Here is an 18,343-nt window from a genome sequence, read left to right on the forward strand (position 1 = left end):
TCTTTAGTAGATATATCATTAACTGCCTTCTGAACCTGGAGATGGTATTCAGTTCTCTAACACAATGCGGGAGTTTATTCCAGAGTCGGGTTCCTGTTACTAAGAAGGTCTTTGATAAAGTGGCTAAACGACGATGGAGTGGGACAGAAAGGATTTTGCTCTGGTGGGAACTGGTGTTCCTGCCACGATTTGAGAAAAGGTATTAAGGTCGGGAAGAGATATGAGGGACAGTGTTTGCTGATCTGACGGTAGAGAAGTCGGAGGGTATGCAGATCTCTGCGGTAGTCTGCACGTAGCCAGAATAGTTACGCATATGATGGTGAAATATGATCAAAGAGTCTAATATCACAGATATAAGGAACACAGGATTCATAACCAGTTCCAGGCGCCGTGAGCTTTCCTGACAAAGACTTTCAGGTATATTGGTTTGCACTTAGATACAACTGAAGGCCATCAGCATGCATGTGGTATTTGCAGCACAGCAGAACTGATGACTCATAATTGACATACACTGAAAAGAGTATAGGACCTAATACCGAACCCTGCGGACGCCAGATGCTACCTGATTCCATTGTGACTTTATGGTGCCATACATGACCCGCTGCTGGCGAGACGTCAGGTATGAGCGAAACCATTGCACTGCACTTGGGGAGAAATTTATGCCACTAAGATTGGAAAATAAAATGTCAACGTCAACAGTGTTAAAGGCTTTGCTAAAGCTAAAGAAGCACGTGATAGTCGCCTCTTGGGCGTCTATGGTAAGCTGCAGGTCATCTCTTACCTTTATTAAGGCAGAAGTTGTGATGCGATGTTCACTGAAACCTGATTGGTATTCGTCTAGTAGGTTATTTGCAGTTAAATAGTTTGTTAGCTGGTCGTGGACTATACTTTCTAAGGCTTGAACGGTGCAGAAAGAATTCAAATAGGTTAGTAATCAAAGGGTGCTGTGGCAACGCCCTTAAACAAATGCACTGCCAAAGAGATGAATTCTTTCGGTCGGCACCTGTACGTTCGAAATATCTCCATGATAATGTTGGTGAATAAACATTTTCGAGGATAATTCTTAGTGTATGTTGCCTCAAAGTACACGGTATCGATTTTACCGGCTTTGATGGTTACTGCTGCTAGATTCCGAGGGCCATCAGCTTGTATAACATGTGATACGACATATCCGGTTGTTCACAACATCCTACAATGTGCGTCACGTAAGTCTCTTTGTGCTTATGTAAGCGGATATTTCACGTTTCGTATTCGCTGTACTATTATGTCGCATTGGAGTTTCGTGTAATACGATTACGTAGCTTTTCGACTTCCAGCTTTATTCTAATTCCCCGAAAGGTTCTTTTGTGTCTCCTGAAAAGGTTGTCCTAAGTGTTTACGTTGCATATTTAAAAAACGGTACAGTTAGAGGGCCGTTTGGCTTATTAACGCATAACAGGAAAGCTAGAGCACTTGCAAACAAAGAGTGGTTAAAAAGAGAGGTTAAGCACTGCGTAGCACAGCGTACTCACATTCGGGAGGCGCGCTGTCCTTAACCCCCTTTCGACCACCCAGATGGCTGTCAGCAGATCTTGACTGTGGTTATATGGCACGCAGACCTCCATATCACATGCATAATTTAAGAGGGAAAGATGCCGATGCCGGCGTTAGGCGGGGAGCAATAGAAGAACGGTAGGAGTCCACGAAGCTCAACAGAATACATTGTCACAAATCAGCTAGAATATGCCTGGTTTCTAGAAATCAAGAGGGGAAAACTCTCGAAAATAACATCACCACACCACATGAAAAGATGTTAATAAAACACGATTCTTCTCAATCAGTTTACACTGGCGAACCAAACATTATCGCCACCCTCTTAATTGCCTGTTGGTCGACATTTGGTACGCAGAACAGCAGCGATTCCGCGCGTCACGGATTCCTGGAGGTATGTCGCACCCGGAAGTCTACTTGGTCTAGCAAACCACGTAAATGAGGAGTGAGGCCGGCCGGGGTGGCCGAGCGGTTCTAGTCGCTACAGTCTGGAACCGCGCGACTGCTATGGTCGCAGGTTCGAATCCTGCCTCGGGCATGGATGTGTGTGATGTCCTTAGGTTAGTTAGGTTTAAGTAGTTCTAAGTTCTGTGGGTCTGATGACCTCAGTAGTTAATTCCCATAGTGCTCAGAGCCATTTGAACCATTTTTTTTTTTTTTTTGAGGAGTCGATGATTTCTGGTCCAGGTGCACGATTAGCTTCCCATTTGTGTACCGGCGAGTCCAGATGAGCGAATTTGGTGGCCATGACGTGAACTCACTTTCTCCTCAAACCACTGTAGCAGATTACTGTTTTATGAGACGGACAGTTATCTTGCTGGAAGACGCCATTACAGTCGGGGAAGACATCAAGCACGAACGGATGCAGGTGGTCCGCAGAAATGTTAACGTCGTCCACAGTTGTCATAGTGTCTTCCATTACTACCACTGATCCCATGAAAGCCTAGGTGAACGTTCCCCGTGAACATAACAAGGCTCCGACCGGCCTGCGTCCTTAGTGCTGTGCTTGTTTTGAGCAGCTATTCGCGAATACGGGCACGACAATCGACCTTGTGTAGCAGGAACGTGCGTCATCTGAAAAGGCAACGCATTCCTATTGATCCACGGTCCATTCACGATGATCCTGTATCTACTATACACGTAACTGACGATATCGGGGGGTCTACAGGCGAAACCGTAGGGACCGTCAGCTGTCGAGTCACGTGTTCAACAGTACATCAAATGGTTCAAATGGCTCTGAGCACCATGGGACTCAACTGCTGAGGTCATTAGTCCCCTAGAACTTAGAACTAGTTAAACCTAACTAACCTAAGGACATCACAAACAGCCATGCCCGGGGCAGGATTCGAACCTGCGACCGTAGCGGTCTTGCGGTTCCAGACTGCAGCGCCTTTTAACCGCACGGCCACTTCGGCCGGCCAACAGTACATCCTGTTCGGTGCGTTGCTAAGCACTCGTGCCTGCACCAATATTATACTATGTCGTTAAATCTGACACAGATCGACAGATCGACACCTACCTTGCATTACATAGTGGACATACCTCTTGTCGGCTAGATCTGTGATGATTCTTAGTTGTCCAACGCCTTTTCGCCTACTCGAGGTTTCATCATCCCTCAACTATTTTCCATAGTTGCTCACGACAGTAGAAAGCAAAGAGGTTCACAGTTTCCGAGAAGCTGGATAGAAGCTGGATCCTATAGCGAAGGGCCATAATAATCTATCCTTCAAGTCATTTAAGTCAGTGGATTTCCCCTTTTGCGGCCAGTGTCGACGATGTTCGTCTTTGCTTCACTCGAATACTTATACACGTATACTTAAATATGTGCTCGCAACACCACCAGACAGCGTTCAGCATCGCTGCTGGCAGTGGCCATAATGTTTTGGCCCATCAGTGTCTGCACGAATTTCGATTCTCCACGGGCAGCCCAACAGAGGCACATATAAGTAACAGGTATCGGCGATTTTTCATACACGTGTACTTAAATAAACACGAACACGCTCGTGTGCTCCATCCAGAATTCCTTAATACAAATCTGGTTCCAGGGAGTATCATTTCTGCATTAAAAAGGAAAGATAAACAATTTTAAACTGACGATGCTGATTTCTTGGATAGCTTATTAAATCTTAAGGATAAAACAAGTGATAAAATGGAAATACAGCATGAGGCATACCGAAGTTGTCTCGCATACACAGCTAATCTATCTACTGTCGTACAGAAATTTTCATTTCCACATTTCCCCTTCTTATTAACCTAATAGAATGTCAGTGATATGCGAAAAGTTGATAAGAATATACTAGGTATGAGTGGCTAAAGTGGACAAGGGCCAGCCCAGACAATGACACTTTTTATCTTGGGTGTGTAGCACGATGCGGAGGGTGGGAAATCTCTGTTTAAAACCTGGTTTTTAGAACAGGCTTTGTTCTCCAGTGTTGCAATCCCACTACTGGTGACAAACAAGGATGGCAGAAGATAGCTCGATATGCGGTACACACATCAAAGATAATTTAATCAGTGAATCAAAACCAAATAAACTATCCTAAAGAAAGGCACTAAGGATTTCTCTTTAACGGAGCTCAACTAGATACAATTCAATGGCATCCGTGAAATTTATCTGCATCTGCACCTATATTTCGCAACCCACCTTACGGTGTGTGGCTGAGGATATTTATGATACAATCGTCATTTACCCTTTCCCCTGTTTCCTTCGCAACTGGTGCACGGAAAGAATTTCTCTCATATTCTCGTTGTGGTATTTCACCATTTTTCTTTGGAAGGAAGTAATATTTGCCCCACATTTCTTGCAACCTACGCTGTCGAAGTTCAACAGAACACCCCTCCGTGATGTGCAACACGTCTCTTGTAGTGTCTGCTGCAAGAGTTTGTTGAGTACCTCCGTAACGTTGTCACACCGACTAAACGAATCAGCAACGAGAAGCGTCGCGCATTGTCTGACATTTCCAATCTTTTCTATTAATCCAACTTGTTGAGGGACCCAGGCTGATGAGCGGTACTCGACAATAGGTCGAACGTTATAACCCACTTCTCTTCCTTAACATTATTTCAATGAACCTCAATCTGGCATTCGCTTTTCCTAGAATTTGTCTTATACGGTCGTTCCACATTAGGACGCTCTGTATGGATACTCCTAGGGACTCATATTTCTTGTACTGTATTGCAGTGACTGTGTTGTTCCAATTTACTTTACATCTGAAGGACATTGCAAAATATATTAAAACAACACACCCACTGCAGTACAGCATTTCATGCCTAATGCTTGGGCTTCGACGTTAATCATATATCTCTTCCAGAACGGGACTCTCAGTACCTGTGCGAGCGTAGGATGTAGACAAAAAGGGTGACATATCGATGATTTTTTCTCTCCACGGAACATGCTCCGGCGGCCGAGGCTGTCAAGGGGACCGTTCGCGTCAAACTGAAGATTCGGGTTCGAATCCCAGCCCGGTGGCACATATTACGTGAGCACACAGGCTTCCCATTTCATGATATTGACCATGATCATCATTGTTGTTGTTGTGGTCTTCAGTCCAGAGACTAGTCTGATGCAGCTCTCTATGCTACTCTCTACTGTGCAAGCTTCTTCATCCCCGAGTAAGTACTGCAACCTACATCCTTCTGAATCTGATTAGTGCATTATACCTTGTGAAAGTGTTAAGTTGTGATGTGCTTGCTACTGTGTTCTGTGTGCCAGGCAACGAAATTACCAACAATAAAATGTAATTAGATGCACTAGGAAAATGATCTAATCATGCTCATTACATTATTTACAGACTAGAACGTATTTATCTTCCTGAACAAGCATCTTTTCGACACATAACCTCACTGGCATACACAGCAAACGAAACTAACCTCACTTCAGATTAACTACAATGTAAAATTTACTGTAAATGCACCTGATGATGGCAGCATGCTGCCGAAATGCGCTTTGCTAATCTAGTAACAGATGACTCTTGCAGTATGTATTATTTCATAAAAATCTTCCTTTCTGGTCAGAAGGTAGCACAGTGTCTCTTCTAGAACTGCAAAAATCTGTTGCGGAAAAAAATACTGTTTGGAGGCTATAAATGTGATATGAATGAAACGAACGTTGTTCTGTTCCGCCTAATACTGAGTCGGTGTAGGGACTCTTGTACTGAAGCGTAAATGCTTAAATACCGAAAAACTCATTGCCAGAAAGTTAAATATCGTGTTGCAAGAGCACTCTTTCGGTTACCCTTAAAAATCAATGGCCTTTAGAAGGACTTTGGTTCAGGAATCACTGCTCTTGTTCAATCATCATAAAATTCCCAGTACTCTGCACTTTTTTGCCGACGCTCCCATACGTATATACTACATACATATATACACACATGCATATATACCGCACCAAAGCCACTAAGTCACTTCTATTTACATCAGCATTACGACGCAAGAAATTCGCTACACAACTAACGTTTTCACATATTTTTCCATCAGGACAGCATTTAACTTCGTTGTATTGTAGTGTTTCTCTTACAGTTAGTTTTACTGCCAAAAACTTAACCACAATAGCTTAAGGATGAAAATTCTGGATCTCAAATGACTGCAGACAATTTGAGCAAAAATCTACATTAGCGGTCAATCGACAAAATAAATGGTACGGATGAGTTACCTAGGATATGGAATTAACTACTCTTTCAGTACATTTAATTCCCGCAGGCTAATGACATTCATTTGCATACAAATTGCAACATTGTCATTTATCCGCTTACGTTGGAACCTTCTGTAGTAACTAGAATTTCGATTAAATTAAATATTTATAAGCTCTTGGTTTTTATTTGTGAAACTGTATTTCTTTCTTGCTGCTGAGGGAGCAAAGAGCATTACAGTATACCTACGTGATTCATTCAACTGTGTCTGTGCTTGAAGCAATATTATGACTAATAAAGGTAGCTTTTCTCCAAACATTCTGTAACGCTGCATCTGGACTAGTAAGAGTACCACGAAAGATCTTGACACGAATTACGACTGTCTATCGCCGAGAAGCGTTCGAGAATGAAACAACAGCTCAGCATGTGTCATTTGTACAATCAGGGATTCCCCATGGTTTATTTAGCAATTGTTATTCTTCGGCTCCACTTAATCTAATTACTATGGGGCACACTAGAATATTAACTTGATTCCGTGAGTGCTCTAATATCCAACATTTAAGGTAATGAGAACTTTGATTTCGTAAAAAATATTTGCTTAGTACCTTTGCCTGTATTTCTGTGCTGCATGATGATTGAACATGTTTTCAAGTGCTCCCTGCTGGCTGTAATTATCTAGCTGGAACTGAATTAAATTACAAGGGATCGTCAGCAGGAATTCGTTGGTCACATTTTTTAGCAATTCAGGGCCCACATTAATTTAACTGCGCTAGACAGAGTTAAATAAGAAGAGGTGCGTCTGTAGCATGTCCCTCCACAGCGACCACACCAGGAACGCTACCTGAATAGAACAAAAGAGCTACGCGTAAGAAATAATTTACGCACGCGGAATTTTCAGCGAGTTGCGGTATTTTATTTATTTAAACGTATGGCTAGGGCCTCCCGTCGGGCAGACCGTTCGCCGGGTGCCGGTCTTTCAATTTGACGCCACTTCGGCGACCTGCAGTCGATGAGGATGGTAGGATGATGATGACGACAGCACAACAGCCAGTTCCTGGGCGGAGAAAATTCCCCGCCCCGCCAGGAATCGAACCCGGGCCCAGAGGATTGGCAATCCGTCACGCTCACCATTCAGCTACCGGGGCAGACAGTTGCGGTATTAAGAAGTCTGCATTCTAGTTGCTCCTACTGGTTGTACGACACTTGACTCACTCTGGACTGGGACGTGGTCTTGATCATTGTCATTTCCTGAAATGAAGGAAAAAATCAATAACCCATCAATCATCCATTTGTCTGCCCATCGCAACTTCATTTCCATTTCAAATTATATCTTCCACTCTAGTCTCGTCCCTTATCCAGTTGCTTCTTTAATTGTCTTTCCTAGTTATTCCCGACATGAATTTCTGTATTACTTGCCGAGAAACTCTTAGTTAAATAGTTGTCGCATTAATAGGCCGTATCTCACTGCCTTAAATCAAAACTGGTAAGCCAAACTGCTTATAAAGTGACGGTTCGGACGAAAAGTTCTATTTGGTTCACCCAAGCACTCCAGGATGCCGTTACTTTCTGTCTGTACGTGGTTTTTCAGGCCTATTTCCCGCTTTTCCTATTACGTTCTTGCATTCTTCGTCCAATATTACTTCACTTGAGGTAAACATTGCGGCGCCATGGACAAAACAAGGCATGTTCTATTAACAAGCGTTTCCTTATCGTTTTCCCAGTTTATTTTTAGTAGTCCTGTAGGACTCCTGAGAATTGCTTGGCTGCTAATGAATCTCCCCGCCTTACTTCTCAGTTCTTAATGTCTTGGTGAAGTCTAATGGTAGTCGTAGCATTGATGTATTGATGTAAACAGTCCTCAGTGCGCTAACACTTCTTGTACCCTGGAACTGGAGCCTGTAAAATGGTTGGGATGACGTCATTTTCCGATTACGGCTTTTTGGTAATCATCTAGGCCTTTTACAGTGTTAAAGATCCGCTTACAGATGTGAAAATGTACGCTGCAAATGATAAAATGTAACACTACCCGTAGAAAACAAAGATATTTCGTAGGAAGTAGTTGATTAAACGCGCGATGCTAGTGGGTAGATAGAATTTGGATGCAAGAGTAAAAGGGGGAGAGGCATATCAGAAAAAGAATGTGAAGATAGCGGAGAATTCACTATTGAGTATTGTGAGGCGTTACGTAGGTAGACTCTAAGAAGAAAACAAAAACAAAAAATGGTGAGTCACAACAAAGGAGTTATGCAAATCAGTCACAATTGTAAACTTTGGTGGCTGATGGATGGATGTGCGACGCTGCAGCGCAGTTTCACAGCGCAGATGGCAAGCATGGTAAACACGGAACATGTCGATACTAGGGCATAACGTCTTCGTGAATTTCATTCTGTAAACTTAGTCGGACAGTAACTATGCCTCGCAGATAGGCGAGTGAATAATATACTTACAAGACACCGTGGAATCGCTCGAAATTTGAATAGGAGCATTGTCACTTTTCGACTAAGTTGGCAGGAGCAGACAAGCCATGGCTGAACACAGTTACGAAGGAAGCAGTCGACCTCGAGAGACGACAGAAGGTGGGGACCGAACAATCCTCGGAGGGGCACCCAGAGCTCCGGATTCGACGTTATCATCGACTCAACGTGCAATTAGTGTTTCAGCGATCACAGAGACCATTAGTAGGCGACTCACAGGAAAGGGGCTGAGCACAAGGCGCTCCTTGCGCCGACTGCTATTGACCAACGAGCCTGTTTCCAATGGTGTCGCGTACATTCGGCCTGGAATCTCACTGAATGCGGTAGAATTGTCTTCAGTGATGAGTAACAGGCAGTAGTAGCTGACCGAAACAGACGCAGCAACAGGGAAGTAACTGTTTTCGTGACATTTACGAGTTGCTAACCAGGAACGAATTTTATTATATCATCTGTGTGCTTTAATAGTTTAGTTTCTTGAGTTTCTGCGTGCAAATTTAAAATCTAATAGCCACAGTTCTCGCGTTTTCGTTTGCGTCCGAAAGTAAACCGATATTGTGACATATTACAAGTTCCTAATCAGGGGCCAATTATTTAGTGCCAACTGAGTGCTTCGGTAGTTAGGTTTTTGAATATCTGCGTATTATTAGACACAGTTCCTGCGTTTTTGTCAGGGTACAGTAGAGTTGCGCAGCACGTGCCGATAGTCCGCTTATCTGCATACTTTCGTTTTCCACGGTCTTTAGTATGGACAAGGACTGCGATTGTTGTGTGCGGATGCGAGCCGAGTTGGTGACACTTCGCTCTGATTCAGGCTGTGATGGCTTCGGTTACACAGCTTGAGGCTGCAGTGGATGGGCACCACTGTTGTGGGCTGGCCGTGGGGATCCAGCGGACGTCCAGCACTTCGGACTCTTTTGACCGGTCCTCACCGGTGGCCAACGCAGTTCTCGCACTAAGGTTGACTCCTCACCTGTGATCGTGTGGGAGGTCGCCCCAGGGCGAAGCAGGCGGTGAAAGACTTCCCAGGCGGCCGCACGTAAGGCCTCCCCGGTTGTCTGACAAACAGGTTCCAGGTGCTGTCTGTGGCTGACACTGTCGTTGAGGTAGATGCTGTCACCTGTACTGTTTCAGAGGAAACCACTCAGCCTGCAAGATCCGGGCAATCACACAGGGGGGATTATTAATAGTTGGGAGCTCCAACGTTAGACGCGTTATGTGGCACCTTAGGGACTTGGCTGACACAAAGGGAAAGAAAACCAATGTGCACTCCGTGTGCATACCGGGTGGAGTCTTCCAGATGTGGAAAGGGTCCTTCAGGATGCCATGAAGAGCACAGCGTGCAACCAACTGCAGATGGTTGCTCACGTCGGTACCAATGATGTGTGTCACTTTGGATCAGAAGAGATTCTCTCTGGTTTCGAGCGGCTAACAGAAGTGGTAAAGGCTGTCAGTCTTGCTTGCAAGATGAAAGCAGAGCTGACCATTTGCAGCATAGTCGACAGGACTGATTGCGGACCTCTGGTACAGAGCCGAGTGCATGGCCTGAATCAGAGGCTTAGGCGGGCCGAACACAGGAAGAATGTAGATACAGGAACCAGTGGTATAAGAATTGTAAATTGCCTTAGCTGTGTTGGGAAAGTACCAGAGCTCCAAGCTCTAATAGAAAGCACTGATGCTCAAATCGTTATAGGCACTGAAAGCTGGCTAAAATCGGATATAAGATCAGCTGAAATTTTTGCGAAGTACCTAACGGTGTTCCGAAAGGATAGGCTAAACACGATTGGCGGTGGCGTGTTTGTTGCTGTTAGAGGTAGTTTAACTTGTCGTGAAATTGAAGTAGATACTTCTTGTGAGTTAGTATGGACAGAGGGCATTGTTGGCAACCGGAATAAAATAATAATTGGATCCTTTTACCGACCTCCCAATTCAGATGATACAGTTGCTGAAAGGTTCGAAGAAAACTTGAGTTTGATTTCAAACACGTACCCGACTCATACGATAATAGTTGGTGGTGACTTTAATTTACCCTCGATATGTTGGCGAAAATACATGTTAAATTCCGGAGGTACGCATAAAATATCATCCAAAATTGTGCTAAACGCATTCTCTGAAAATTATTTCGAGCAGTTAGTTCATGAGCCCACGCGAATAATAAACGGTTGTGAAAACACACTTGACCTCTTAGCAGCAAATAATTCTGAGTTAATAACGAGGATAGAAACAGATACAGGGATTAGTAAACACAGGGTTGTCGTAGCGAGACTGAATATTGTAATCCTCAAATCTTCCAAAAATAAGCGAAAAATATACCTGTTCAAAAAAGCAGATAAAAATTCACTTGACGCCTTCCTGAGAGACAATCTCCTCTCACTTCAAATTAATAATACAAGTGTAGACCAGATGTGGTTTGAATTCAAAGAAATAGTATCGGCAGCAATTGAGAGGTTGATACCAAATAAATTAATAAACGACCGAGCTGATCCTTCTTGGCACACAAAACGGGTTAGAACACTGTTGCAGAAGCAACATGCCAAATTTAAACAGACGCAAAATCCCCAAGATTGGCGATATTTTACAGAAGCTCGAAATTTAGCGCGGACTTCAATGCGAAATGCTTATGACAGTTTCCTCAACGAAACTTTGCCTCGAAACCTGGCAGAAAATCCAAAGAGATTCTGGTTGTACGTGAAGTATGTTAGCGGCAAGAAACAATCAATGCCTTTTGTGCGCGATAGCAATGCAAAGATCCGCTGAATTACAGGCCCATATCGTTAACATCGATATGCAGCAAGATTTTGGAACATATATTGTGTTCAAGCATTATGAATTATCTCGAAGAAAACAGTGTGTTGACACACAGTCAACATGGGTTTAGAAAACATCGTTCCTGTGAAACACAACTGGCTCTTTATTCATATGAAGCGTTGAGTGCTATTGACAAGGGATTTCAGATCGATACCGTATTGGCCGGTTGCGGTGGCCGAGCCATAACACCGTCATCATGTGACTGACCGTTCGTCATCTTTACTTCGCTGTGGCCGAGCGGTTCTAGGCGCTTCAGTCCGGAACTGCGCGACTGCTACGGTCGCAGGTTCGAATCCTGCTTCGGGCATGGATGTGCGTGATGTCCTTAGGTTAGTTAGGTTTAAGTAGTTCTAAGTTCTAGGGGACTGATGACCGCAGATGTTAAGTCCCATTGTGCTCAGAGCCATTTGAACCAATTTTGACACTGTATTTCTGGAAGGCTTTTGACACTGTACCACACAAGCGGCTTGTAGTGAAATTGCTTGCTTATGGAATATCGTCTAAGTTATGTGACTGGATTTGTGATTTCCTGTCAGAGAGGCCACAGTCCGTAGTAACTGACGGAAAGTCATCGAGTAAAACAGAAGTGATTTCTGGCGTTCTCCAAGGTAGTGTTATATGCCCTTTGCTGTTCCTTATCTATATAAACGATTTGGGAGACAATCTGACCAGCCGTCTTCGGTTGTTTGCGGATTTCGCTGTCGTTTATCGACTAATAAAGTCATCAGAAGATCAAAATAAATTGCAAAACGATTTAGAAAAGATATTTGAATGGTACGAAAGTGGTAGTTGACCCTAAATAATGAAAAGTGTGAGGTTATGCACATGAGTGCTAAAAGGAATTCATTAAACTTCGCTTACACGATACATTAGTCTAATCTAAAAGCCGTAAATTCAACTAAATACCTAGGTATTACAATTACGAACAACTTAAATGGGAAGGAACACATATAAAATGTTGTGGATAAGGCTAACCAAAGACTGCGTTTTATTGGCAGGACACTTGGAAAATGTGACAGACCTACTAAGGAGGCTGCCTAAACTACGCTTGTCCGTCCTGTTTTAGAATACTGCTACGCTGTGTGGGATCCTTACCACATAGGACTGACGGCGTACATCGCAAAAGTTCATAGAAGGGCAGCACGTTTTGTATTATCACGAAATATTGGAGAGAGTGTCACGGAAATGGTACAGGATCTGGACTGGACATCATTAAAAGAAAGACATTTTTCGTTGCGACGGAATCTTCTCACGAAATTCCAAACACCAACTTTCTCCTCCGAATGCGAAAATGTTTTGTTGACACCGACCTACATAGGGAGAAACGATCAGCACGATAAAATAAGGGAAATCAGAGCTCGTACGGGAAGATATAGGTGTTCGTTCTTTCCGCGGTATACGAAATTGGAATAATAGAGAAGTGTGAAGGTGGTTCGATGAACCCTCTGCCAGGCACTTAAATGTGATTTTCAGAGTATCTATGTAGATATAGATGTAAATATCGCTTCGAACTGAGCCCCGATGACCAATGAAGGTGTGTCTGGAGACGCACTGGTCAGCGGTGGGATAGCAACTGACTCCAGTCCGCCGTACGACTTGAGTCTGGAGTCTGGAGTACCATTTCATTTCCTATAAGGACCCCTTTGGCTTTTCTTCCGCAGCACTATTGCAGCACAGTGGTTCGTCGACGTCCCTTTATGCTACCGTTCGTGGCAGACCATCCTGGGTTTACATTTCACGAGGTAATGTCCACCCGCAAGCGACGAGCGTTTCTACTGCTTGTCCTCGTGCTTGGCAGTACATATCTTGTCCAGAAATTTCGCTAGATTTCTTCCCAGTTGAGAATGTTTGGAGCATTATGGGCAGGGCCATTCAGCCGGCTCGGGATTTTGACTATATAACGCACCACTTGGACATAGTTTGGCACAATATCCCTCAGGATGATATCTGTCAACTCTATCAGTCAATGTCAAGCCGAATAACTGCCTTCATGAGGGCAGAGTTGAACCAAGGTGTTATTATCTTGCTCAATTTGTGTAGAACTTTTCCTCGAATAAATTATCCAATTTTTCTGAAATTGTAATTGTCTGTACACGTAAATTACTTCTGCCATTTTCCATCGATCCCATTCCAATAATTCCTTCATGGTGCGTCTTAAAGTGTACATTTACACGAGGCATGTTCGACTCCATGTGATATGCCGTACTTTAACTGCACTAAGATGACAGGTAACCTATTTTTAAATTTGAAAGTCTGCCAGATGTTGACGTTATCGTCTAAACTACTTGCAGAAGAATAGGATTTTAGAATCTTAGTGATGATTTTACTTTAAAATGCTTTTATAAAAGCTGTTTTGAGCACAACTGAAAGATTTTAATTTCGGCAGCGCAATATGAGATGAAAGGGAAAGTATAAAGAAAAACTACTGTAGCTATCAGGTTGGGAAAGCAGTGCCACGGTTATGTAACAGCCATCGCGAGGAACGCGCGCAGTTTCTCCTGTTAGGGTGCGTTAGCCATTGGGTGCGTCCAGCGTAACGTCATACCTGGTGGGCTCGTCCAGGAAGAAGACTGGTGGATTGCTGACTAGCTCCAGCGCCACGCACAGCCGCTTCCGCTGGCCACCCGACAGCCGCTCCGTCCTGGTGTTGCGGTGTTCCCACAGTCGCAGCATCTCCAGGATCTCCTCCGTCTGCACAACAAAGGAGGAAGCATCCGCGTGATTACTGTCCAGCTTAATTCTGCTGCGCGATAGCTGTATACAAAGCAGAGCAGCGAACCAGCCAGCAAACAAATGAAGCTTAGTGAGCGCCTATTTGGATAATATTGTGTTGAAGATATCATTATCCTGATGATGATTGTCTGAAATAGAGACCGAAACGGGGAGATATGAAGTGATTTAATAAGTAATAAACGTAGTTATTAATTTACCTACGAACGTACCGCAACAAAAATGGCTCTGAGCTCTATGGGACTTACCATCTGAGATCATCAGTCCCCTAGAACTTAGAACTACTTAAACCTAACTAACCCAAGGACATCACACACATCCATGCCCGAGGCAGGATTCGAACCTGTGACAGTATCAGTCGCGCGGTTCCAGACTGAAGCGCCTAGAACCGCTCGGCCACCGCGGCCGACCGTACCGCAACAGACAAACAGATAGTCACCCAAGGAAACATCATAGTATGCCACATCTAACACATACACTCAAGACAGTTCCACTTATTTTTGTTATACACTGCGACAGCAGCACTCGAAGAGGATAGAAAGCTATGGGTCTGAATACGATATCGGATGAGTGACAGTAGTATCATTGATAATAGGGAGCGTGTGTCGTGATATGAAAATATACGCCAACTAAAAAAACGATGCTATATTTGTCTTTCTTTAGATCCTTCAGTAGCTTGGGAGATATGAAACGGTGCTTTATAGGAAAGATTATTTAAGATTCTCCTTTAACGTACAGATATTTACTGAACAGTGTAGTTTTCTTTTAAGAACAAAAAATGGCTAATAATCAGCAGAAAGCCTGACCTTTTGGAGAAAGACTCCGCAAGTCTGCTCAATAACGTGAAGTTTTCGTCAGTACACTTCGTCAAATCTGTGAAAGTGGAACGTAGGAACATGGAATGCAGTATCTACATTATTTAACGTACCAAACCGGTCACAAAAAGTGATTCAGTATTCAAACTTATTCCGGAATGCAATACCTACATTATTTAACGTACCAAATAAGCCACCAAGCTGAAGGAAAAACCACACTGACGCGATAATAAAGCGTCAAAGCAATAATTTTTTTCTCAACAGAGCAGAAAACAATTCCACAATGGACATCTGTACTACAAACGGCAAGAATCTTAAATATCTTCGATTCCGAAGTAAAATATTCGTGAAGTAGAAAGTCGAAAGAAGGGTAAGAATGTATTTTTTTTTATCTTGCTTTCAGCGGAGTATCATTTTTTTCTAGTGCTTGGAATGCGAAAATTTAACAGCTATTTCGTTAATTATGTAGAAAAATAATTAGAAACTGGCATTAATGTTACTGCTGGCTTTTTCGCCACTAGGGGGCTCCATTGTTGTTCCATATGTCAGAGGGCAATAATTTTCACAGCAGTAATTGCTGCAACTATATATATAGACTGTGGTAACCTTGTAACACAGTCTGTAGCCTTGATAATAGCTTCAATTCGGCGAGGAAGAGAGTCCACAACATGCCACATCCAGAGGAAGCCATTCATTTATGATGAATACTATGGAAAATTAAATTTACGGTGATGTTGTTCATTACGTTTCACCCACTGTTTCCGAAAGACCACTACGTTTCCTATGGACATATGATCGGATGATTTAGTGGGAAAGTCAAGGTGCGACAAGGTGCCTGAGCGTTCGTCGCACCAGGAGCGCAAGTGTGCAACTCTGTCAATACGACAGAAACATCCAGTTTCGCGTTCACTGTAATCTGAATGAGTAGTTCCAAGTCATGGTACGAAAAAACTCCAAAATATAACACAACGACCTCCAGCCTAAATTACACCCTCCACATACTGCGGATTAAATGCTTCATTCGCCCTCTGGTGTAGTCGATATCTTGTATCATCTGGAAAAGAGGCAATATAGCGACTCGTCGGCCTACACTATATGCCTCCGATCACTTGCTGCCCAGTTTCCGTTCTGGCGGGTCCATTAAAGATGTGCAGCTTCATTTGCAGCTTCGAGGTATGGTCTTTCTGGCGGTATCAGAACACAAATGTCAATTGCAGGCGGTTCCTTTTACAATGATCTGTCGGGAATTGGCAGATGTGTACCTGCCTTCGCTGAAGGCAATGATTCTTGTGGGTTTTGAAGCGGATTGTCACTGACAATGCGTGATACACCAACAAAACGAGCAACTTCATTCGTGATGCTGTCATGTGCGTGTGCAAACACAGTTGCTCTATTCTGCCATTGTGTCACGTCTCCGCGTCGACCCATATAAACGAGTGGCACAGAATCACACACACACACACACACACACACACACACACACACACACACACACACACACACATGCACAGACGACATTTTCATTGCTGTGCCATTGCTGTGCCTTACGTCAGTCGTTCAGAATGACGAGACTACCTGGTATCCGTTGTACAGTGTAATCAATTCTCCAAACCGATCAGTATGGTCTCTTACGGTTTTCGGTGACATTTATTCTTCAGTGTCTTAGTGACAAACGTCTAGAGGGAGATGGCGCTGTCGTGAAAGTAATCAGATGACATTCTAAGCCGGGAGACCGACGGACGTTCAGCCGCCTTTTGGCAACTTTCACCTACGAAATGTGAACATTACGTCTTATGCGTCGGTTAATTATAGGTGACCATGCCCGCTGCATTTTAAATAAACACGCTGAGTGCGAATATCTTATCTTGGCTGTATTATACTAACTACACTCATACTCATAAATTAAGAATAATGCTCATACATGGTGAAACAACGTTCTGGTGCGCGGTTTGCGGGTTTAAATCACCTCGGAGTATGACCATGCGGTGCATTTGACCTGTGGTCGTCGCACGGTGACACTGGCAGCAGTCCACATACGCAGAGGTGTGTTGGTGCATGTCAGAGTACGGTGCAGCGAGTAAGTGTGTATACGTTTTCAGACGTGCTAATGGTGACTGTGTGTTGAAAATGGTTCAAAGAACACATACTGATGACGTTATGAGAGGTAGGATACTAGGGCGACTAGAGGCTTGTCAAACACAGTAGGTCGTGTGCCACAAAGTGTGATCTCAAGATTGTGGCAACGATTCCAGCAGACAGGAAACCTGTCCAGGCGCTACAGTGCGGGACGTCCACAGTGTACAACACCACAAGAAGACCGATATCTCACCATCAGTGCCCACAGACGGCCACGGAGTACTGCAGGTAGCCTTGCTTGGGACCTTACCACAGCCACTGTAACAGTTGTTCCAGACACACACTCTACAGACGACTGAACAGACATGGTTCATTAGCCTGGAGACCTGCAAGGTACATTCCACTGACCCCTGGTCACAGGAGAGCCCGTAAAGCCTGGTGTCAAGAACACAGTACTTGGTCATTGGAACATTGGTCCCAGGTTATGTTCACGGACGAGTCCAGGTATAGTCTGAACAGTGATTCTCGTCGGGTTTTCATCTGGCGTGAACCAGGAACCAGATACCAACCCCTTAATGTCCTTGAAAGGGACCTGTATATAGGTCGCGGTTTGATGGTGTGGGGTGGGATTATGATTTTTGCACGTATACCCCTGCATGTCTTTGACAGAGGAACTGTAACAGAACAGGTGTATCGGGACGTTACTTTGCACCAGTATGTCCCACTTTTCAGGGCTGCAGTGGGTCCCACCTACCTCCTGATGGATGATAAAGCACGGTGCCACCGAGCTGTCATCGTGGAGGAGTACCTTGAAACATAAGATATCAGGCGAATGGAGTGGCCTGCCTGTTCTCCAGACCTAAACCCCATCGAGCACGTCAGGGATGCTCTAGGTCGACATATTGCTGCACGTCTTCAAACCCCTAGGACACTTCAGGAGCTCCGACAGGCACTTGTGCAAGAATGGAAGGCTATACCCCAGCAGCTGCTTGACCACCTGATCTAGAGTATGCCAACCCGTTGTGCGGCCTGTGTACGTGTGCATGGTGGTCATATCCCATACTGATGTCGGGGTAAGTGCGCAGGAAATAGTGGTGTTTTGTAGCACATGTGTTTCGAGGCGGTTTTCTCAACTTGTCACCAATACCGTGGACTTACAGATCTGTGTCGTGTGTGTTCCATATGTGCCTACGCTATTAGCGCCAGTTATATATGTTGTCACGTTGTGTGCCACCACATTCTGCAATTATCCTTAATTTGTGAGCATGGGTGTATTAGCTACATA

At 44.0% G+C, this 18,343-nt stretch overlaps 1 protein-coding gene across 1 annotated transcript in view; it reads right to left on the reverse strand.

Annotated features, from left to right (window-relative positions):
• Positions 1-18,343, reverse strand: part of LOC126475297 (ATP-binding cassette sub-family G member 1) — a 498,031-nt gene that overhangs the window by 202,316 nt on the left and 277,372 nt on the right. The window contains exon 5 of the mRNA XM_050103060.1: positions 13,983-14,128. Coding sequence (XP_049959017.1) covers positions 13,983-14,128 — 146 coding nt within the window. The remainder of the gene's footprint in view (positions 1-13,982; positions 14,129-18,343) is intronic.

Source organism: Schistocerca serialis, chromosome 4, assembly GCF_023864345.2.
Source record: "Schistocerca serialis cubense isolate TAMUIC-IGC-003099 chromosome 4, iqSchSeri2.2, whole genome shotgun sequence".
In the NCBI taxonomy this organism is placed as follows: domain Eukaryota; kingdom Metazoa; phylum Arthropoda; class Insecta; order Orthoptera; family Acrididae; genus Schistocerca; species Schistocerca serialis.